At 32.3% G+C, this 23,274-nt stretch overlaps 3 protein-coding genes and 1 pseudogene across 3 annotated transcripts; 2 read left to right on the forward strand and 2 right to left on the reverse strand.

The window, feature by feature from the left end:
• Positions 1-12,008: 12,008 nt before the first annotated feature.
• Positions 12,009-14,849, reverse strand: LOC107917897 (uncharacterized). The gene is made up of 9 exons (XM_016847301.2): positions 14,543-14,849; positions 13,879-13,935; positions 13,661-13,713; positions 13,374-13,425; positions 13,212-13,274; positions 13,062-13,121; positions 12,928-12,958; positions 12,592-12,633; positions 12,009-12,479 (listed from the first exon to the last, which is right to left on the reverse strand). Exons 1-9 carry the CDS (start codon positions 14,652-14,654, stop codon positions 12,416-12,418), a joined length of 534 nt encoding a protein of 177 aa, XP_016702790.2. The 5' UTR covers positions 14,655-14,849; the 3' UTR covers positions 12,009-12,415.
• A 21-nt stretch (positions 14,850-14,870) lies between these two features.
• Positions 14,871-16,252, forward strand: LOC121213828 (ATP synthase gamma chain, chloroplastic). Its single transcript, XM_041087009.1, has one exon. It carries the CDS (start codon positions 14,996-14,998, stop codon positions 16,127-16,129), a length of 1,134 nt encoding a protein of 377 aa, XP_040942943.1. The 5' UTR covers positions 14,871-14,995; the 3' UTR covers positions 16,130-16,252.
• Positions 16,253-16,660: 408 nt separating this feature from the next.
• LOC107917291 (aconitate hydratase, cytoplasmic-like) lies at positions 16,661-18,174 on the reverse strand (annotated as a pseudogene).
• A 129-nt stretch (positions 18,175-18,303) lies between these two features.
• On the forward strand, positions 18,304-18,705 carry LOC121213547 (uncharacterized). The gene has a single exon (XM_041086338.1). It carries the CDS (start codon positions 18,304-18,306, stop codon positions 18,703-18,705), a length of 402 nt encoding a protein of 133 aa, XP_040942272.1.
• The last annotated feature ends 4,569 nt before the right edge of the window (positions 18,706-23,274 follow it).

A 23,274-nucleotide genomic window follows, 5' to 3' on the forward strand; every position in this document is an offset into this window, starting at 1 on the left:
CTCCCCTCTTTCAATGCAACATTTCAAGGATCTCTCTCTCTTTTTTATTATTCAAAAGGTATCCTAAGTTTCCCCAAAAGTATAATATGATTTTGATTTTTGTTTTCATTCAATTTTCAATTTTCTTATTCCACTAAAATTATAAATCATACATCAATTATTCAATTTTCTTTTCTTTTATCAATTTGAATATGTCCAAAAATATTAATTGAGATATTATAAAATTTAAGTTAGATCTAAGATTTAATTTAATTATTTTTATTATTGGATACATTCACAATCATCTCGTTATATTGCTCTTATTTTTAATAATTTTAACGTGCATTTCACTTATATAGAAGCATAAAGATTCATATTTTTTTTCTACCATACTATTGAGTTTTATAAGATACTGTTGATTCTAGTCCATTCATTTTATTTAAGACATGAGACTGACAATTTTTACGTATATTATAAGTGAAAAAGCGGTAGGAATTAGAATGAACAGCGTTGTAGCAATAAATGCGAGAATATTTACTTTCATAATTTCATTGTTTTTTTTACTTCGCAATAACTCGGGATCTATGAATATCTCATCTAAATATTTTAATGCATAATTAACGTTTATTTTCTTTAAAAGTTAAACATGTATGGTTAAAATGGTAATTTCAAATTTTAGAGACGAGACGAGGCGGAGCGAAGCAAGAAAATGTCAAAATTATTCCATGCCCGCCTTTCAAGCAAAAAGAAAAAAGAAAAAAATTGCCTTTTCCCGTCTCATCCCCATAAAAGAAAAAACTCTTAAGTTTAAAATCCATTGGAGATTAGTTTACTTTTATATTATATTTATTTTATTTTTAATTCCTTGACTTGTCGGCAGCAGCCATAGGACAATTGAAAGATCGTTCTTCTGTACATTTTATTGTCCTTTTGTTCCTAGTAATTTTGTTTTAACTTTTGCGTTTTTAACTAATTACAGCTAAGGTCAAAGTCAAATCAATTTTTAAAATAAAAAAAATGGTATATATTAATATTAGGCATGCTCTACACCACTAGACTAAACAGCATTCAATAAAAATATATACAAGATATTTATTTTCCTTGGTAGTTATTGCGGAGAACATGGGTTTTTATTTTGTTTTTTCCTATGTCCTTTGTATTTAAGAAAATTATTATTTTTAGATTTGTATCTAATTAGACCTCATTTTAAATAAATAAAAACAAAAATATTAGATATAAATTAAATATGAGAAATTAATTTGATACAAAGCAAATATAGAGACATATAAGTTAATACTTTTTAACCTTATAAACATATTACCTAAATAAATAGATAAAATAAAAACATATTTTAAGCTTAAATTTAATATTTGAAATTGTTGATGAATTAAATTTAAAATATAATTGTAATTTACTACAAATATTTTTTTTATAGATCTATAAAATTATAGTGTGTATATATCTAGCATTTTTTATAGTTAGACAAATATTTTACACATTTAAATAAGATAAAAAAATTAAAATTATTTGATGGAATTAATGAAAACAAATTAACCTGGATACTAAAAAATATATTTCAGAAAATAAATAAATTTATAATAAAAACTAAATACATTAAAAAAGGGTAAATTACAAAAATAGTCACTTTTGTTTGCCTCAAATTATATTTTAGTCACTTACGTTATCGCTTTGTTACAAAGTGGTCATTCTGCCGTTAAGTTCTGTTATCTCCCTAATGGCAATCCTATGTGGCAGTTCAAATGGGTTTTAAATGCTGACTTGAATGTCCAATTGGGACGAGAATAGGTATTTAATTAAATAAATTTAATTAATTAAAAATTTTAAATTAATTACACTTTGAACTAGAAAAAAAACCGTTCATCTTCTTTCTTTTTTTTTCATTTTGACTAAAAAACTATTCTTATCCCAATTGGACATCCAAGTTAGCATTTAAAATCTACTTAGACTGCCATGTAGGATTGTCATTAGGGAGGTGACGAAACTTAACGGCAGAGTGGCTACTTTGTAACAAAACGATAACATAAGTGACTAAAACATAACATTTCAAACATAAATAACTAAAATATAATCTGAGACAAATAAAAATAACTATTTTTATAATTTACCCTATGCAGATATAAAGGTGAACCACAAGAACTGTAGAGGCTCATCTATAAATCAAAATGGACCCAAAGAATAGGGCATGCCCTCAACGCTCTAAATAGTACTTGATTGGGACATTTTATGATTCCAATTGGAAAATTAAATATATATTCTCTCGTGCCATATGATTTCAATGGATTAACATTGGGTCACTATCCCACTTTTATTTACTAATTGCTTAACCAATAATATAATTATTTTAAATATATGATTTTTTGTGGGGTTATCTAGAAGAAACAAAATAATCAATAATTTTTTTATTAAATAAGAAAATAAACGCACCTCAACATATAAAATTCATATTTTCCTCTATAAATAATAATGTCGATGTTAACCGAATCAATACTTAATCGATAATATCAATAATTTTTTATATTTAATCAACTTTAAATGATGATGTGAAACATGGTGATGTAGCTTAGACATTAAAACAAAAGATGTTACATCTTTCAACACTGCTTTCCCAAAATTTTATTTTGGGTTTGTTTTGATAGCAACCTTAATTGCATTACATGTTGTGTCTGCCATATTATAGATCTGTAATGGGAAACCATGAACAAGAGCCAGCTGTTCAAACAAAATCAACTTTTTTATATCTTAACAACTTATTTCTCAACTTTCTTACATTATTTTTCAAAAAAAAAAATCATTATTCATTAACCATAAATGGAGGAAAAAAGTTCCATATTTTTTTTGGTCCAAATCTCCCCTTTTTTCCCCTTTGATTTTTTTCAGTATATTTGCCTTTTTTTTTAGAACTATTCTTATCATTCCATTCAGAGAACTTTTTTTATTGTATTTAAATAAATTTTTAACATTTAATTTACATTCAAACAAATCCTTAATTTTTAAAATATATTTAAATAATGTCAAAGTCAGTATTAAAAAATGAGAAATAGGAGTGAGAAATAAGCAAAAGTAATAGGAAAATAATAAAAATGTATAGCAAGTAGCCAGATTCATCTCATGGCACATGTTTCTTATATTAAATTTAAAGGCTCCCTTTGACAAATAAAAGAAAATGTTTGGTATTGAAGCAATCTACCTTGTTAGGTAAAAATAAAAAGTAAAGCTTTTTGATTTTCTTTTCTTTTTTTTCTTTTGAAAGATAAACAAATAATTATATTAAACTACTATGAAAAAGTTTCACTTGACCAAATTTTTATGAGCTCCCCCAAGAACTTCGTTAAAAAATCGAACACCTTTCTTATTGCAGTTTTATTTTTTTTCCCTAAGAACTTGAAGAACCCTCCTTATCAAGGTTAATTCGAAACTATCAATTGCCCATCTTAAATAGCTTTGACCACCTCTAAGCTAACATTGTAGATTATCACTTTGTCAAGTCCTTGCCTGTGAAAAAGAATCAGACCATCCAAAACCCCTCATAGTTCAACATCAAACACTAACACTCCCCAAATAATGATTGTATCCAAAGACCCACTCTCCATTATGATCTTGCAACACTCCCCTTGCAGAAATAAGGCCTACACCCGACTTGACTGCCCCATCAATATGTAAGAGGCACCAATTACCTGTATAAGAAGGACCTGAATCTGTTTCGTGCTATCCAGGTGAGATCTTCATATGAACCAAAGCATATTGTTTCACCCAACTATCAAAGACTTTTACAATTTCACGAAGGCTCCAAGTTATTCCTTGGGAAGTGAAAATGTTTCTATTTTTCCAGATACGCTAAGCAAGCAACCCAAAAAGGCAAGACCAGCTAACCCCCACACTAGGCATCCATAAGTGATCATTTAAGTTATATTCCAACCATTCAAGTAAATTTTTGGGAAAAAAAACTACCTTATTGATTGAAAGACACAACCTCACTCCAAACCTCTTTTGCAGCTAAGCAATCTCTAAGCAGATGTAGAATATCCTCTGAGTCGTTATGGTAAAACGAGCAAGAGTGATATTGTCCAATGCCCCGCCTTACTTTTTCCTCATTAGTAAGGATCCATTGTTTGAAAACAAGCCAGAGGAACACTCGAACTCATTGTGGTCCTTTATACATCCAAGGGACTTTCCACAACCTTGCTTTAACATGCCACGAAGTCTCCTAAATAGCTCAATACGCACTTTTAATAGAGAAAGACCTTGTTTGAGTGTTTAACCAAGTGATCTAATCCAGTCCTATTGATGGATGAGGAGCGAGAATGCTCACAATTCTTTTAACAAAATCTTTTGATAGCCAAACATGAAACAATTCAAGATTCCACGCACCTCTCCTGTAACCATTTCATTAAGCTGACAATCTGATAAAAGATTTCCATGAGAGGGTATTTGTTTAAACAATGACCCTAAGTGCAGAATCCAAGAGTCCTTCCAACACCAAATAGATCAACCATCACTCACAAACCACACTAAATTCTCACGAAGTAAAGGTCATACCTTAACAAGGGCCCTCCAAAAGAATAAACATCTCCCTCTCGCTATACTATCTGACATCCTCTCATTTATGATATACTTCAATAGAATAACACGAACCCATAAAATATTATCCTTTGAGACTATAGCGAACTCCAACCTAATAAAAATAAAGCATTCTTGTCTTCCAAGTGTCAGATTCCAAGGCCGTCACAAACAAAAGATTGACACAAAAAATCCCAATTAACTAAAGTCATCTTCTTCCTACCATTCGATGCTCCCCAAATAAATTACTTGTCTATACACTCGATCTCCTCATAGATACACTTGGGAAACATCATGGACTGCATAAAGTAATTAGGAATAGAAATAAGCTAATGTGAGTCTCAAGGCCCAATTTTAGACCCATAGATGTGATGGGCTTACACTACCTCAAGGCCCAACAACAAGGTCAAAGGCCAAGCAAATCAAACCAAGATTCGATTAAAGGCAATATATGAGGATGAATCTTTTCAAGAAAATGATGAATGATACATGCACGAATTCAACCAAGCTGTCAATTTTCAAACTGAAAAGATTAGTCAACTTGTGATGAGTTTTAGGATGGGATCCAGGCATTTATGTGTAACAGCCCAAAATTTTAAGTTTTTGAATTGTTAGAAATTGATAAGTAATTTGATTTGGTTTAGTGGTTAAGTGTTGTAAGTAGTGTCTAAGAGGTTTCGGGTTCAAATCATTTTCCTGGTATTTTGGCTAAATTTTGTCTAAAACCCCTAAGTTTGAGTATCTAGGCTAAAAACCATTTGTGCGCGTCCATTGATAGGAACAAACATGTTGCTTCAGTGGTAAGGTTTCAGCTAATTTTTTGGTCTTGTGTTTGAATCCCTGTGTGAGCAAACGAGAATAATTTTTGCTAACTTTTCAATGTGCCGTCCATATAGAAGTATTTCGGTTGAATTTAAACTCTGAAAACAAAAAACAAAATCTGTTTAGATGATGATTAGGTTAGTAGGTAAGTGGCTAGTTTAATTTTATTTTCTTTTTGAATTTTATTTTCCAAAACTGCCCATAAGTTTCCCCCACTGCTGCCGTCCACTATTTTCCCTTCTTTTCATGTCTGTTACTTTTTTTCTTTCTTGTTTTTCTTTTTCTTTTTCTTTTCTTTTATTTTCTTTCTTCTTCTTCTTCCTTACGCCTTTCTTGTGATACAATCTTTGTTCCCTCTCATTCTTTCATTATTATTACCTTCGTGGTGGAAATCTGCTTCTTTGTGTTCTACCTTTCGCACTATTAATCTTTCGTGCAGTTGTGCGTAAGTGTTTTGCTACTAGATTTTAAAAGAGGTTTTTGAAGGATGAACTTATTATTTTTATGTGGCGTAGATTTAATTTGTGTGAATGAGGATCTTGAGACAATCGTTCCTCCAGTAAATTAATTATTGTTGGGAGTTGCTCGTTTTGGGTATGTAATTGTTAATTGGGCTTGTGGTTAATTGGTGATGTTAGGACTATCGCTTGGCATATGTTGTTGATTTAACAGGTTAGTTTTAGAGAATCGTTATTAATTTGAGTGTGTTAAATGTCGATTTTAGATTCTGATATTCACATTGTTGGTTTCGCATAAGAAAATATCTAGGTGTGTGACTCGATCTCATAAAAACAATAAACATAAAAAAGCCAAAAACCCCATTGTCGATGTCACATGGTCGTGTGCCAAACTATATGGACCACACGGTTTGGGTTGTTTGGGGCATGTGTAAGCTGTGTGGGTCACATGCGCTAAGCTAGTTGGGTCGTGTGGGCTCATTTTCTAGAAATTCACATAGGGTCATTTTAATCTACGATTCATATTTACACTATCCGTAGGGTCCATATTGCTTAAATGAGGCTTGAAAACATGATATCTGTTAATATGCGTCTGTAGGTGATATGATTAAGGTAGAGGTGATCATATGTCGAGCTGGGTCGGGTTCAGGTCAGACCCAGATAAAATTTTAGGCCCGCTTGGCATATGTTGTTGATTTAACAGGTTAGTTTTTAGAGAATCATTATTGATTTGAGCGTGTTAAATGTCGATTTTAGATTCTGATATTCATGTTGTTGGTTTCGCATCAGAAAATATCTAGGCATGTGACTCGATCTCGTAAAAACAATAAACAGCAAAAAGCCAAAAAACTCACTGTCGATGTCACATAGTCGTGTGCCAAACTATATGGACCACACGGTCTGGGTTGTTTGGGGCATGTGTAGGCTGTGTGGGTCACATGCGCTAAGCTAGCTGGGTCATGTGGGCCTATTTTTTGGAAATTCACGTAGGGTCATTTTGATCTGCGATTCATATTTAAACTATTCGTAGGGTCCATATTGCTTAAATGAGTCTTGAAAATATGATATCTGTTAATATGCGTCTGTAGGTGATATTATTAAGGTAGAGGTGATCATGGGTCGAGCTGGGTTAGGTTCAGGTCAGACCCAGATAAAATTTTAGGCCCGTTTTCTAGGTCCAGGCCAGGCCCAAAATATGGGTCTAAAAATTTGTCTAAGTCCGACCTAAAAGAAAATTGCTAAGTTTGAGCTTGGCCCAGCCCGACCCATATTAAATTTTACAACACTAAAATAGCTTATTTTAAAAAGAAAATAGCATATTAAATTTTAAAAAGTATATTTGATTAAAAATAAAAAAATATATTTAATATATAATTCAGGCCGGGACGGGTTGGGCCCGAGGAAAAAAAATTTTACTCGAGGCCCGGCCCGTTTTCTAAACGGGCTTCATTTTTTTGCCCAAACCCATGTTTTGGGCCTATATTTTTACCCGAACCCTCTTATTTTTCGAGCGGGCCGTCGGATCGGGCCGGGTAGCCCAACCCATAATCACCTCTAGATTAAGGTATGTGAATCATATATGTATGATCTGTGTTATGACAATTCTAAAAGCATGATTACATACGAAAAGCATATATGACATATGTATATTGATTACTTGTTAGTATGTACATGTGCATTGGGTTGGGATATAATATGATAAAAGAAACGTTGGCAGTTTAATTATCTGCCTTATCTGGTGGTTTAAAACCACATATACATGTTCTAGTGGCTCAGCCATGTATATATGCTTCTGGCGATTTACCGCATATTATTAACTGGCAGCTTGACTACACTACTTCTAAAAAGTGACATACACTCACTTATTGGTGTGTGGGGTTAGATGGATACTTGATACCCTAATTGGTGTGTGAGGATGATCAGAGATGGAGTGTAGCGGATGGGGGTAGGATCTGATTCTGCATCTGTTTCTATGAATAAAAATATTTCTGATTTTGTATCTAAGCATAAATCTGAAATACTATCTGTTAATTTACATGTTAATGATTTGTTGTTTGAGATGTGTTACACACTAAGCCGTAAGCTCACTTTATGTTTGTTTTTCCTTCAAGTAACCAACAGACTTAGGACAGACCGATGTGGTGGGAGCTCGATTGAAAAAAGTTTTTTTTAATTACTCTGTTCAGTTTAAATATTATTTTCCGTTAGATTGTTTTTGGACTTTTGGAGACTGTTTATGTTTTGGATTTTATTTTTTATTTTGAACTGCTTTAATGTTGTAGATTATTTTAATTCAAATTGCAATGCATTGAATTTCAAAACCAAATTATGATTTTCAAAACTTTGTTTTAACTTGAGGTTCCCGTTGCAAAATTAAGTAATTTTGTATGTGTTTTTCTGAAGTTAAAATGAAGTAACTGAATAAGACAATTTTACTTTAAAAATTAGAAATATTGTTATCAAGTATTGTTTTACGAAATGTTTCCAAATTTTAGGTTTCTAGTTTTCAAACGTACATATGTAATTATAAGGTTTCAACTATAATGTCTAGGTTGAGTATGAGGTGTTACATAAGGCTTAGATGTCTGCACAATGTTTGAATATTTATCTCTTCGCTTCAAAATGCATTTTGAATCACTCAATTTCGAGTTTGGCAGCTCAAGTTATGATCGTTTTAGTGAAAACTGAGCGAATAGAATTTTTAGATGGGATTATGACAGAAATTATGAGTTTCGAGTTTTTAATTTGAGTTTAAATCATATTGGATTCGATTTTAGGCTTAATTTTTATTAGATATGAGCCTAATATTATATTTATTAGGTTTTATTTATTTATTCCGAATTTTGGATATTGTTTAAATATTTTAAGTTGTTTAGCAATTTTTGTTTTTTAGGCAAACAAGAAAGATTAGTTTAAAATTGTTTCTTGTTTAGATTAATTAGAGTTTCAGTATACTTTAGAGTATTAGTTGGATGTATTTAGTTAGCCAATATAAATGCTTCTTCATTGTTTATTAAGCAGATAATTATTTTCATTAATAAAGTTTTTAACTATGAGAGTTAGTTTCTTTGTGCAAGATTTATTTTTTGTGATTTCTAGAAGTAGTTTTCTTCTCGATTTTGTTAGCGGGCTATGAGAATTCATTCTGTACCCTTCAATTTGTCAAGGATTATTTATTGGAGGGTTGATTAGAGCCATTAATTAAGTTTGTTGAGATTTATATCTCAAAAGGGTTCAATTAGACATTTATCCTTTTATCCATCCATTGATTTATCGTTCCATCTTCCATTTTGTTTTTTTAATATCTATTTCTTATTTATTTATAATTTTTATTTGTTCTGTATTCTCAAATTTCTTCTTTTACTTATTTCGATTTCTTTATTACTAAATTTGTTTATTTATTCCTTTCATATTAGATTCAAATATTTTCTTTCGAGTCGAACAACTTGAATACGATCATTCTTCCACTTCCTCCGCTTCAATTCCTTATCAGGAGCACATATTGCACTAAAGTAATTCTGCTCGCAAGAGAAAGCTGACTGGAATCCCAATTATGCAATTTATTGCGAACCTTTTCAACCACAAACCTTAAAGCATTGCTCGTTATTTTACCTTGAAATAAAGGCACTCCAGATATGTTATGAGATTTTATACCATTTGAAATCCAAGTAAAGTGCTTATCGTGTTACCTAGCTCCTCGTCAACTCCATTAGAGAAGAAAATATTAGTCTTGCAGACATTAACCCGATGCTCCGAAAAAGCACAAAAACTATCCAGAGTTTCCTTGAGAAGCCGAGCTTGTTTCAAATTTGCTTTGGAAAAGATGATCAGATCATCAATAAAGAAAAGGTGGGATAACTCCGGCCTGAATTGAGATAATCGAATAGGACACCATCTACCACTGGAAGTAGTTGAATGAATACCATGTCCCAACTATTCCATACAAAACACAAAAATGTATCGAGATAGAAGACACCTTCGACTGATCCCTTTAACAGACTTCAACCTTTGCGTAAAGACCCTTTCCACAAAATCTACGTAGTAAAATTTGAAATAACAGACGTGATTACCTTTCAAATCAAATTATTCCTCACATAATTGAATTTTCATCCCTATTTCACCGATATTCAATAATCCTATTAAATTTCAATTATAAATTCAAATTGAATTAAACTTCTAAACGAAAATAAAAAGGTTCCCAAAATTATTTTTCCGTTGAGAATTGTTTGGTTAAAAAAGGAGAAGAAAATAATGATGTAAATGTTTAGCTATTTCTTTTGATTATATATATATATATATATTATAGTATTTTGATTTTTTCTATTTAGAACTTTTTGCCACTTCACATTTTAAATCATAGTTATTGGTGAACTAGTTGACTAATATATATAATGAAGAAAAGGAGGAAACTATATTTTAAAATTTTATGTTTAAATAATGAAAAATCGCTCAACTAATTTAATTATAAAATAATTATTAGAATTCCTTTTTGTTTTTGGACTAGAAAGCAAAGTTTGAATAGGTAAAAAAAGTAGTAAAATTGAAATGGTGCCTGCATGTCCTGGCACGACGGTGACAACTTTCTGGAAGGTTTTTTTTTAGTGGTTACAAGAAAATTAATGACTCTTCTAAGAGGAACTCATTCTCAGAAGTATTTGTTTGAAAATTTTATAAACACCCACATCTTTGTCAACATTTAATAACCAAATCTCTTTATTATTATTGTAGTGCTTTACAAATCGAGACTCATAATCATACTTGAATTAGCCTTTCCTTGTTGGTAAAAGATGAAGGAAAGGAAGATTCATGTCGATCACATTAGTGGACACACCATCGAAGCCAGCATAGCCGCCTTGATGTGAAAGCCACCCTTGCTAAGCCCTCACTCCTATCACCATTAAATAAAATGATATTGTTAGCTTGAAACAACAACTGTGAAAAAGAAGCTAAAAATAGGATGGGAATCAGCCACCACGAGTGGCTAATCCAATGGGCTCGAGCCTCAAATATGAAATTTTTTTATTTAAGTTATTTTATAATTTATAAAATTTTAAATTAATAATGATAAAAATATATTTTAATTTTTAAAAATAATAAATATTTGATTTAAATTTTTAAAAATTATAAAGATATAACATATTAAAATTATAAAATTATATTTTTACTATTATAAAAATATATATTTTAATTTCGCCCCAAAACCCCTGGCCACCACCGACTCAGCAAAAGGGCTCAATTGTCACCCTCATGCAAAAGAGAAAGTGAAGAGAAGGCGAATGCTGCCAGAACCACCACGCGACTGGTGGTGGAAAGCCGGAGAGGATGAAGAACCACAGTGGAACGCTCTTTGTAATTTATACTTTCACATTTAAAAATAAAAAAAGTTAAATAGTAGACTTAGCTTATCAAGTCTTATACCATGAAAAGAAGATTGTTTTCTTTGCAAATTAGCTAACACAAAACATAATTAAAGGTGTTCAATGGCCGGGTCAATATAAGATATTTAAGTCACTTTTTCAAGTTCAGACCTAATTCGGTCCAGAAAATAGATTTAATTTTTTTTGTTTGAACCCAACTCAATTTAAGAAAAGAAAACTCGGGCCCAACTTGGTCTGCCCATATTTGATTTTTTTAGATTAATTTTATTTAAAAATATAATATACTAAAAAACTAAAAAAACTAAAATAAAAGTTTCCAACACGATAAAAATGCATTAAAAATTATCTATATTTAGAAACACTACCGTAAATATAATAAATATTTTATTGTATTAAATATATAAATTTTAAAATTTTATATTTTGAGTTGAGTTATTTAGTTAGATAAATTTTTTTCAAGCCTTGGGCAATGAATTTAATTGTTATTGGATTAATGATTTAATATAAATATAAATATATATAATTATTATTTAACATATATAATTAATATAATATTATTTTATAACATAATATTTGGGACAAATTGGGTCAAGCTAAACTCAACCTAAAAAGAATATTACCCAAAACCCAGCTTATATAAAAAATGGGCATTAATTTTTATCTAAACTCATTTTTCAAACCTCGTATTTCATCCAAACCCTCCAATTTTTTAGCGAACTTCCGGGCTCAAGCGAATGGCCCAACCCATAAACAGGTTTACACATAATCCGGTTAAAAAGGAAGATATAAAGCATTGCTAAACAGAGCTATTTATGCTCTTAGCTCTTTCAGACAGTTCTTTTTTAACTAAGATTAATGAATAGTATTGTCTATGTTCAAATGTTCAAGAGAAGTGAACCAAAAGAATACTAGCAATATTTTATCACCTCTACAACATGAAGAAAAGGTTTGGGGTTAGCCCTCAAATCATGCATTGATGGATAAAATGTGAATACCAACCATCATCCATCAAAACCCAAAAACGAAAATCAATTTTAAATGTGATCCGCTAAAGAATGTGTTCGTTTAGAGTGCCAAAATTGAGGCTTCACCAGACAACAATGGTGGTTTATCTCAGAGTAGATTCTGTGGTATGAATCGAAGGGCAGAAATGTAGGCATTATGGTGCCGTAAACAGCTCTCAACATGCATTGATTATCTTCATGTTGGTGGTTGCCATGTTCCTGGCTTATAGGTTGCACCAGATCCTGTTGGTTCCGAAGACCTGAAAAAAATAGATTGGAGGATAAAAGAACACATAATTCGTGTTAGCAAGAATAGTGAGCTGAGAGTATCCATGTATAAAGCTATATTTTCGAAAAGGGACCGAAACTTACTCTGGAATTGGCTCTTCTTTTTCTTCATGTGTTTCTTTGATCCTGTAAATACAAGATGAGATGTTTAAGCGTTCATAGTATTGAGCAATTATCATGATATGATAAAAAGAAAAACAAATAAGCTCCAATGGCAACTCATTTTACCAGAAAAAAAAAAAAAAAAAGGTCACCGGTGCAATGCAGGGAGAGTTAAAAAGAAAGGGGAATCCAGCATAGGAATCGGATTAGGAAAAAGATAAAACCACAGCGATAAAGAATTCAACAAAGTAGCATTATTATTGCTTCAATTCTCAGCAATGTTTAGTTCAAGTAGCAAAATAGTTTGTTGTCTCTTACCTTCCATCTGATGCTTGTTCAACTTTGTCACCTGAGTAAAAACATAAGAATGAAAACATTGGCAGCAAAGCTTTGATAAATTATATTGATTAAGTTTTAGAACAGATGCACAGCTCAGTAAAAGAATATAATACCTTCTGAAGCAGATGGAAATTGCCGAATGAAGCTTTTTAAGTCTGGACCTCCAACTTTACCTTTAAGTTACAGTATAGTTATCAACATCTAGACAATGAAATATAGCAACAGGGGATGAGGAAACACAAAAGCAGTAGCTAAACACTAACCCGAGCTCACAGCCTTCCTACTGCCTTCTCTGGCTTTCCTTTCTTCTTCTTCCTTCTTCAGAACTTTTTTCCCAAAAAAAAGAAAAAGGCAAGACAAATCTTTATCAGAGAATTTAGTATCGAGACGTGTAAATTGATACTACTAGTACTAGTAATACATACGGGCAACATTAAGCCTAACACGTTCACGCCTTGCTTCAAGTTCCATCATTTCCTGAAGATAGAAACAATAAACTGTCAAATTGGAGTTGAAATCATTCCACCAGGATCCTTACCCGGAAAACTTGCAACCAAAGTAAAAGATTTGATATCAAAATGTTTTCATCAAATCTGCTATCTGTTTAAGAGATATTTATCCATTTAAATGTATAATTATGGTTCACTTCATCTTTTGATGAGGGAAAGTTTTGGTGCTTCGAGAAAAATTTTGATAATGCATTTGTAAGTACCTCTGGAGTCGGAGCTACTTTTCGCTGCCCGTTCAACCAACATATCCATTCAACTACAGCAATTGAACGACAAGAAACCATAAGTAAGGATAAAAAAAATGTAGTGCATGTTAAGGTAGCTTTTGACAAACATACCGGTTAGTTACTTTGAGAGTATCATTGTCTATTCTATTCTATGCTATGATTAATGGACATGGGTAAAGAGCGAGCAAGCTTACCTGAGATGGATGTTGGATCTTGCTCTCCTTTGAATTCCACCCATCTTTTCTCCTTTACTAATACATAGACAGAAATTACAATGTCAAAGAAACTTAATAGTAATGGCAACAAAAATCTGCATTAATTCCAAATACGGTGTTCAGGCCTGCTATTTTCCTTATTACTTTCTCCTTCTTGAAACCTCCTTACGATTAAACCCCACATTCAGACGAGGCCCTTGGAGTAAAATAGCATCATAGTTCGAAAAATCCTTAAAAGACAAGAATGAAAATCCAGCTCAAAGACATCAAATAAACATATCTAGCTAGACCTTGAAGGCTTCAAGTCTTACCCTACATGATTTCATAAACAAAGAACTAATCTCCCAACAAGCAATAGCTAAAAGAAAAGTAAATCAAAGGGGAATCCAGATGTCAAATTGCTAGCTATTTGCAACAATTATAAACACGAAATGCAATACAAAATACACATGTTCATACAACTCTTCAAAATCCCAGACAAATAATCCAATAATTCAAATAAAAAGTTTAAAAACACAAACAAGAATCACAAGTAAAAAACCCATACAGAAAAGGAACAAACAGGATCAACAACAAGTACCCATATCCATAAGAGTGAAATTTTTTAAAATTAAAAAAAGAAAAGGGAATGAGACCCACTTACAAATACCATCAATCTCTTCTTTTCTAGTGAAGTAACGGTTCCCAGCTTTATCTACACCAATGAATGTTCTGTTGCTGAAAAACCCAGCAATTCTAGACAACAGCTTTGACATCTCTGCTTCTAAAGCTGCGGTCTTTCGGCTTTTTGGTAACTTCAATTAAGGACTTTGCGACATTGGAGGGTGAAGCTAAGGTCTCTGAAAGTAGCTCAAAACGACATGCCGTTTTAAGTCTTAAAGTTCTAATTCACGTGGAAGTGACCCGTGGGTTGTCTTTTAGGCTCTGTTTGTTACTTCAAAAACAATTCTCTTTTAATCTAAACTCGGTTCATTTATTAATAAAAGTAGCCCAAACAGAGTCTTACAACAAAAAAAAGCCCCAACAGCAATCGTTTGTCACTTTGATCGGATTCTAAGCTTAATCCCAAAACCCTGCAAAAACCCCTCTCTCAATAATGTATTCATCAAATCTACCGACTTGGGTCTCATCAAAACCTTCAAATTCCAATAAAAATATACTCTTATATCAATTTAACCAAAACCCATTTCTCCAATTTTCTAAAAGATTACCACCAAAAAGCCTCTCTCAATCTCCTTCACCCTTTACTCGGATTCGTTGCCGCCTTCGTGAGCTCCGAAAACGAATTGAAACAGTAAAAAGCACTCAAAAAATCACTGAAGCAATGAAGCTGGTGGCTGCTGCAAAGGTTAGGAGAGCTCAAGAAGCTGTCATCAATGGTAGGCCTTTTACTGAGGCTTTAGTTGAGTTACTTTACACTATTAATGAAAGTTTACAATGTGACGATGTTGATTGTCCTTTAACTGTTATTAGGCCTGTTAAGAAAGTAGCTCTAGTTGTTATAACTGGTGATAGGGGTCTTTGTGGTAGTTTCAACAGTGCAGTGATAAAAAAGGCTGAGTCCCGGATTTCGAATTTGAAAGGTCTTGGATTGGATTACACTGTTATTAGTGTAGGAAAAAAGGGTAATTCTTATTTTAGTCGGAAAGATGATGTTTCGGTTGAAAGATTTGTTGAAGGAGTAGGGTTTCCTACTGCAAAAGAAGCTCAGATGATTGCTGATGATGTTTTCTCATTGTTTGTTACTGAAGAGGTCGATAAGGTTGAGCTTGTGTACACAAAGTTTGTTTCTTTGGTGAAGTCGGATCCGTTGATCCGTACTCTGCTTCCTTTGTCGGTGAGAGGGGAGGTTTTTGATGTGAATGGGAATTGTGTTGATGCTGTGGAAGATGAGTTGTTTATGTTGACAACCAAGGAAGGGAAGCTGGCTGTGGAGAGGGATAAAGTGAGGGTGGAAGGAGGGCCAATTTCTCCTCTTATGCAGTTCGAGCAAGATCCGGTTCAAATTCTTGATGCCATGATGCCTCTTTATTTGAACAGTCAGATCTTGAGGGCATTGCAGGAATCGTTGGCGAGTGAGCTTGCAGCTAGGATGAATGCAATGAGTAATGCTACTGATAATGCAGTTGAGTTGAAGAAGAATCTTTCAATTGTCTATAATCGGGAGCGACAGGCAAAAATAACCGGTGAGATTCTGGAGATTGTTGCTGGAGCTGAGGCACTTACATAAATTCATAATTGGACCGTTTTTACTACTCCTTACTTTGTATGTTTCTTTCCTCCAATATCCTTATGAAGTGCATAGTCTTTTGATTATGATTGCAATAAAGAGGAATTTGTTCAATGATTCTAATATTTTTTGCTTCATTGCTCCTTTATCTTCAACCATATGCTATGTCTCACTGTTCAGCATGGTGCCTTTACTCGCAATTTAAACTACTTTATGTGCTTCAAGGTTACATTTGGTGTTGCACTTTTGTTCTACAGTACATATTAGATTGAAACTAGAGAAAATGAAGCGGTGATTTTTACGAATTTTAACAACATTAATGTGTTGTAATAAATATATTCAAGATTTATATATATGGTATAACACACTTCTTTTCATTTTTTTAAAAAAATGCTTTGGGGTACATGCAAATCCTCTCTGCTCCGCTAGTGATCATATGCAGAAGCCCCCCCCCCCTCCCCAATAACCTGTAAAGAGGTCAAGCAATGTCGATTGCAAAGTGGAGAGGTTACTGATTTGAAGCTAAGTTCTTCACTCCTTGTTAAGGTTTTGAATGATGAATGGAAGTATTGCACCATGATTAAAGTAAGCCAATTCCACCTGCAGATTAATTCTCATGCAAGTTAGCAACATTTATATGCATAAAGCTGGTAATTCAATCCTGAATGCTTGACAAAAAACCCTCCCCTTTTCTCTTCATAAAACTGTTGAGTCGTGACATACCTTTGTATTGAAGCGGACAGTACATGTGAAGGATTTTCTGTTGTCGGTTGTGATGGTAACATCTTGGCCTGCTCTTATCTCACAGATTTTACTTGGTAGGTGAATTGTATAGCGCTCGAGACCTGTTAATCCTAGTGTATCAGCATCCTCTCCAGCCTTGAAACAAAATGTTATGATCCCTATACCGACCAGATTCTCTCTCGAAGCTCTTAGCAATCACTGCTTTGACTCCCTAAACAAAGTGGAAGAAAGGTGAATTATATTGATAGATAAGATGAGCTAGAAACAAAAAAAAAACATGGCATTTAGATGTATTTGGCTATTTGCACCACTAACATTGGGCCTTTGGCCGCCCAATCTCGTGAGCTGCCGCTTCCATAATCTGATCCAGCTAAGATAATAGTGTCCTGCCCGGTGGCCTTGTACTTCTGCGAGTAGATGATATTCCGTATTTATTAAATAGGGTCTAAGCTTAAGTCATGTATTTCTAAATAATGATGCTAACACGCACCATTGCAGCATCATATACATTGAGTTTATCTCCTGTTGGGACATGAATTATCTTGGGGCTAACTTCCCCCTTCAAGAGCTTGTTAACAAGGAGAATATTGGCAAATGCACCCCTTGCCATCACCTCATCATTGCCTCGACGACTACCATAGGTATTGAAGTCCCTCTACTTGATCCATTTTGTTGTTCAAAAAAATAAAAAAACATAAGAACAATTTACTTGCATATTTTTATCATTAAAATTTTTAAAAAATATTTTTATTATTTTTAAACAGTAAACAAGTCATTTGAGTGGTTCTGATGCCTAGATCCAAACCTAGAATTTTCTTTTAAAATTAGACTTATGATGAATCTATGAACACCTCTACTTTTCCATATTCCATCAAAATATAATATCCAAACAAAATAAAGATTCATTTCCTTGCTTGACTCAATTTTCCTTTTATCTTTAAATCTCGATGCAAGCGTATTAAGTGAAGTTTAATATTCGATAAAAAAAAGGAATATTGTAGATAAAAAAAACATAGTGTCGTAAAATTTTTGTTCAATGTTAAAATACGATGCAACTTGATTTTAAATTTAATAAAGCACAAAAAAATCACAAGAACTAGATTTTGAATAATTTTATTTCTACATAAACAAAACCTCTTGCTTCCAAAATTTTAACCCTGTTGCTACTTAAAATCTCTAATAAACAAGAGAAATCACGTGATTCAGTCCAACTATGCATGGATTTCCCGCCCTACCTTTTTCAAAGCCCTAAAAACATTCTCTTTCTTTCTCAGCCCTATTTCTCCAATTTTCCCACCCATATTTTCCCGCTTCTCAAACACTCCTCTTTTCCCTTATAAAACTCTCCCATTTTTTCTCATCCAATAAAATATCTATCTACTACTTACTCCACAGTTCCGTATCCATCTAAATTTCCCAAAATTTTCCAGATGAAATCCATTTCAAGATCCTTCAAGGCTGAAGCATTCCACAGGTATCTAAAGCCAGGAGCTTTAGCCCAACTAAGGGACTCCAAAATCAATGCCAGATCCAACAAGCTCAAGCTATTTCGACTTGACTCGATCCCATCTTTGAGTCCAAGCCAAACCCAGATCCAAATTTCAGATTTTGATCAGATCCCAAGGTTCCTTAGCAAGATCTATGGAGGTTCATGTTGTCTCCAAAGGAAGAAGCTTTTGGCTCCCAAATCTCTTTTGCTTGTCAATTTTCAGGCTTCTAGTCAAAGTTTAGAATCTAGGGAGAACGATAATAATAGTGAGAGTAGAAGTAATAGAAATGGTGATAATTTGTTGATTAACGTGCTAAACAATGATGTTGTTGTGGCTCATTGAATCGAAGTGGTGAATTAAAAAAAAAAAAGGGTTCTCTTTGCATTCTCTTGTAAAGTTTCTTCCTTTTTGTGGTATTGATTTTACAGGGAAATTGAATGTGAAGTTTCGCTTATAATTATGGTGGAATGACCCCAAAATTTGTTTCCTTTCGTTTATGACACAAGTGATTGTAAGTTATAACTACTGATGTTCATTTAAACCAATGTTTTGGTCTCCTAGGGAACTCAAGGATAACTCAACAGTAATATTCTTGTCCTTGTATGAAGTGGTCAATCAAAGAAATACAATTAGTCTTTCTCATTCACATCTTAAATTACTGTTCTTGTTTCTGATCTTTTTCATGATCAAGGACAAATGGGATTTGTCAAACTACACTATTGGTTTCTTTTGTTGAATCAAATGTCGTTAGTTAAGCTGATTTGAGGTTGAATCAGGTTTTAAAACAGGGGAAATTTATCCTTCTGGTAGATTAAAATCTCAAGTAACCAATTTGTCTTGCCATATCTGTCTATGTTGCCTTATGTTTAGTTGTATCATTTCCAAGAAGTAAGAAACGTGCAATATTCAATGAAGAGAAACTTTGGGAACTAGAGCTGATTCCAGGGTTCTAAAACTAAGCTTCTTAGTTGAAATCTAGCTCAAACTCTCAACTGAATGATCCCTGAATGTGAAGTCTGGAGAATACTGCATTGCTTACAGCCAAAGTTTATGTTTAGGCCTTTATGTGAATCTGTTCCTTCGTTGAAAGTTGATATGTTGTTTGTTTGTTTTATAACATTTCTGTCCAAACCTATTCATGGTTCTTAGTTTAGTAGTCACTTGCATCTATGTTATTATTGTTTGTTTATCTCTCAAAGCAAATTATTGTGGCCAATCATGTACTTCAATGCTCCTATCAATCCAAAAACCAAAGTTGTTCCTGTATGAAGCCTGAATGTTACCCTTATCACCATTTGGAGAATCCTATCATTACTTGTATCTGAACATAAAACTTGTCATTCATTGCGTCCAATCAGAGTCAGTCATTACAAGTACCGAATTGAACAGTTTAACTCAAATCAAACTGACTATTGCTTACTCAGCAGTCGAGACGTAATGATCTTACATTAATTCATTATTTCTTGAAAGCCACTCTAGTATCATGGATGATGCATCTGTGTCTCTCCAAAAATAGTCATAAATTGAAATGTTATGCTTCCTCAGGCAACATGTAACAGAAACAGACAAATTCCTAGCAAATTTATGCTTTCAAATAGGCCTTACATGTTCATAGTTTCAGATTTCTGGTCTTAACTTTGAGGATCCAAGTAGCATTATGTTCAACCATTTGATAAGTTTTAGTCTCTTTGCACTGAGTTTCAAACTACCCAAAACCTTTATGCTGATCTTGTCTGAAAAACGACCAAATCCAAGTTAAATGTATTTCTAGACATTGTTAAAAATCCTAAAGCAAATAGTGTTCAAAGTTTTCAGGAAATCAAGAGACCACACATGCTTGGAAAGTATTGTGCTTTTATTAGTTTTCAAATCCTTAGATTTAGTACTCTTTTGAATGATCTTTCCACAAAGTAATAACACAATAATTGAACTTTACACTAAAAGCTCCAACCATGACTTTCTGAGTCATCAACTTCAATTTCAATTTTCAATCTGATATAAAGTACTATCTTTCCCCCACCTCCCATACCCTTTCAATATTTCTTCATCCAATGACTTTGGACACTTTAATTATATTCGAGCTAACAACTGTATTTCTCTCTTTCAAACTTGAGTTCATGCACAAATTCATTAATCATTCGTCCAGATTACATGTGAAGAGTGAGAGCGTGTTGAAATTTAAATATAATAGTGAATTTTTTTTAAAAAAAGATGATATTACGTGGAATTGTGTACCACTGGTGATAATATGTTAGGTAGATTCTGCTGTATATTTAAGAATGATAAGTGGAAGTTTGTTCTTGTCCTAAAATCTTTCGTGTTTCAGTCATGGTTGTTCATCTTGACCAATTAAGCTAATGCTTACACCTTTAATGGCAGTTTGGTGGAGAAAATTGTCAGCTAGTTTTCTTTATCACATGGTATATAAAGGAAAATCTTTTTCCTGAAAAAGATGCCCGGATTTTCATTTGCCGACTGTCCAAATTTTTAATCTCCTCCGAATAACTTGGGTAAACCCGGCTTGGGAATTTGCATATATATTAAATATAATAAAATTGATTAAATTATTGCGGTTGATGTGATAAATATATAAAAAAATTGATATATTAATTATTTTTAAATTTAGTTGAAATGATAAAATTAAAATATTAAAAAAATATTGTTTTGGTTTTTTTTTTGAATTACAATAATAGTGCAAAAATCTAAATAATAAACACAATTAGTACAACTCAAGCTAAGGCCACACCTAGAACAGTGAGCACCATTGACCATCATGCCATCACATGGGATTCATTTTGTTCGATTTTAAATTATGGTTTTCATTATATGTATTTATGCTTTTAGGTTTAAAGAAAACAATAATATATATATACCCATATTTATTGTTTTATAAAAGAAAATAGATTTTTGATAATTTTCTGACTTAGTTAAAATCCGATCGAAAAATGACATAAACTCAATCAACTGCTTACTATTAATATATATAATAATAAAGTTAAAAGTTGTTTTTAATACTTATAAGGAAAATCCCCATTGGAACCCATCAAATTTAGGATCAAATTTAACAAGTACTTTCTTTTTTCTTCTTCTAATGATGTTTTCATTTGAATGCTATTAGTTTCGGTAAAAATATTATAGAGACACTTATATTAAGAGTTAGATTGTATTTTACCCCTTTGACTCAAAAAATGAGTAAATTAATCCTTGTACATTAAATCAAAAAGCAAATTGGTCTTTTTATTAAAAATTCCATCCATTTCTATTGTACATCATAATAAGGAACATGTAGCACGCCCTATGTATTCGTTTGACTATTTTGTCAACCATATCAATTTTTAATAAAATAAATAAATAAAAATTTTAATAAAAATTATCAATTTACTTTTTAATTTAATAAACAATAATTAGTTTATTCTTTTAATAAAGAAACTAGATAATACATTACCTTCCATTATACATTTACCAATTATTTTCCTATATAAATTCATCTCAATTTAATTCATGAGATTTAAATAATAATTATTATTAAAATATTAACAAGTGTTCAATTCAGTCTATTCATATTGGTAAGAAAAGTTTAAGTAAAAAAGAAAATTACTCTTTAATTTAATAAACAATAATTAGTTTATAGGGCCCAAGGGTAGATAGGGATCTTAATCCCCAAAATTTAAAAATTATAATTTTTAACTCTTTTATAAATGATTAAATTATACATTAATATAGTGGAAATTTGTGCTTTGACCCCTCAAAGAACTCAAAAATAATTTCTTTAAAATTAATAAAATAGTAATAAAATTTATATTTAATACTTAATAATTTAATTTGAATCCCCTAAAAGAAATTCTGAATTCACTGGATATTCAACTAACTGAAATAATCCTGGTTACAGAAATTTTATTTTTCATTTTTGGTTTTAATCAACGAGATGTCGGCTGACGAAAAAGACAAGAAAGCGAGGAAGTAGGTTTCATGGCCGCCACGGTGGAGAGCATGTGTTTATTTATCTATTTTTAATTTTCACAGGGAAATGAGTCTACCATCGCGCATGAACCTGCAGTCTTTATGTTTGACAATGGAGCCAACAGCGAAAACAAAACACATTCCTGTTCTTCAACAAGAGTTTGATTTGAAAAGCATCGAATCATCGTAAATATTTTAATTGGTTTAGTTTACGCTTTGCCATATTCTTTGAACCCAGTTGATGCATGTGGGCCACGTTGCCACATATCATTTTCATTCTTGCAATTTTGTCTCTGGATTATTCATCAAATCTTTAATTTTACCGTCACAGTTAGTTTGATGTTAAATCTCATCATCGGAATGGAATGTTTCATTAAGCTTCTTATTAAAAAATTTGAAGGGATAATCAAAATTTTCCCGACTCTTGACCTCTTTTGACTCGAACATAATTCCGCACTACTCACTGTCATCAACACCATCATGTGTGAATGTTAAAGCTGATAAAATATATATAGTATCTAAATGCCTTCAATAACTTTCCCCTTAATCTCAAATTATATTATCTTTTCTACTTGGGGTGTAATTTTGTTTGACATGAAACATTGTATAGCATTTCAAATCCCATTTGGATTTGTCTATCTTAGGCTTAAACTACATATCTATGGGCTGGATTTCCCGTCTTTATTGACTTCATCATACCTTTCGGCTAATATTTTAACCTTAAAAACCACCTCTTCAACTTGCATAAAAAGTGAGCCTCAACTTTTCTACATCAAAAGGTTTTCAAAGTATCTCAAATTAAACAATCTCATTATTGGTATTTAATCTCTCCAAAAATTTTAATTTTTTATATATGGATCAAGTTAATGAAAACCTTTTTGTGCCCCATTCATAAAAAGGGCACCAACGGGGGCATGAAAATGACCGAAAATTTCCCTTCGGATTGAATGG

Source organism: Gossypium hirsutum, chromosome D01, assembly GCF_007990345.1.
Source record: "Gossypium hirsutum isolate 1008001.06 chromosome D01, Gossypium_hirsutum_v2.1, whole genome shotgun sequence".
NCBI lineage: Eukaryota > Viridiplantae > Streptophyta > Magnoliopsida > Malvales > Malvaceae > Gossypium > Gossypium hirsutum.

What these genes read in the sequence shown, in the direction of transcription:
- LOC107917897 (XM_016847301.2), bottom strand. Translation starts at nt 14,654, where the DNA reads ATGTCAAAGCTGTTGTCTAGAATTGCTGGGTTTTTCAGCAACAGAACA. An exon ending in AGAAGAGATTGATGGTATTT is followed by an intron (nt 13,936 to 14,542) that starts GTAAGTGGGTCT and finishes TCTATGTATTAG; the next exon opens with TAAAGGAGAAAAGATGGGTG. An exon ending in AAAGAAGAGCCAATTCCAGA is followed by an intron (nt 12,480 to 12,591) that starts GTAAGTTTCGGT and finishes TATTTTTTTCAG; the next exon opens with GTCTTCGGAACCAACAGGAT.
- LOC121213547 (XM_041086338.1), top strand. Translation starts at nt 18,304, where the DNA reads ATGAAATCCATTTCAAGATCCTTCAAGGCTGAAGCATTCCACAGGTAT.
- LOC121213828 (XM_041087009.1), top strand. Translation starts at nt 14,996, where the DNA reads ATGTATTCATCAAATCTACCGACTTGGGTCTCATCAAAACCTTCAAAT.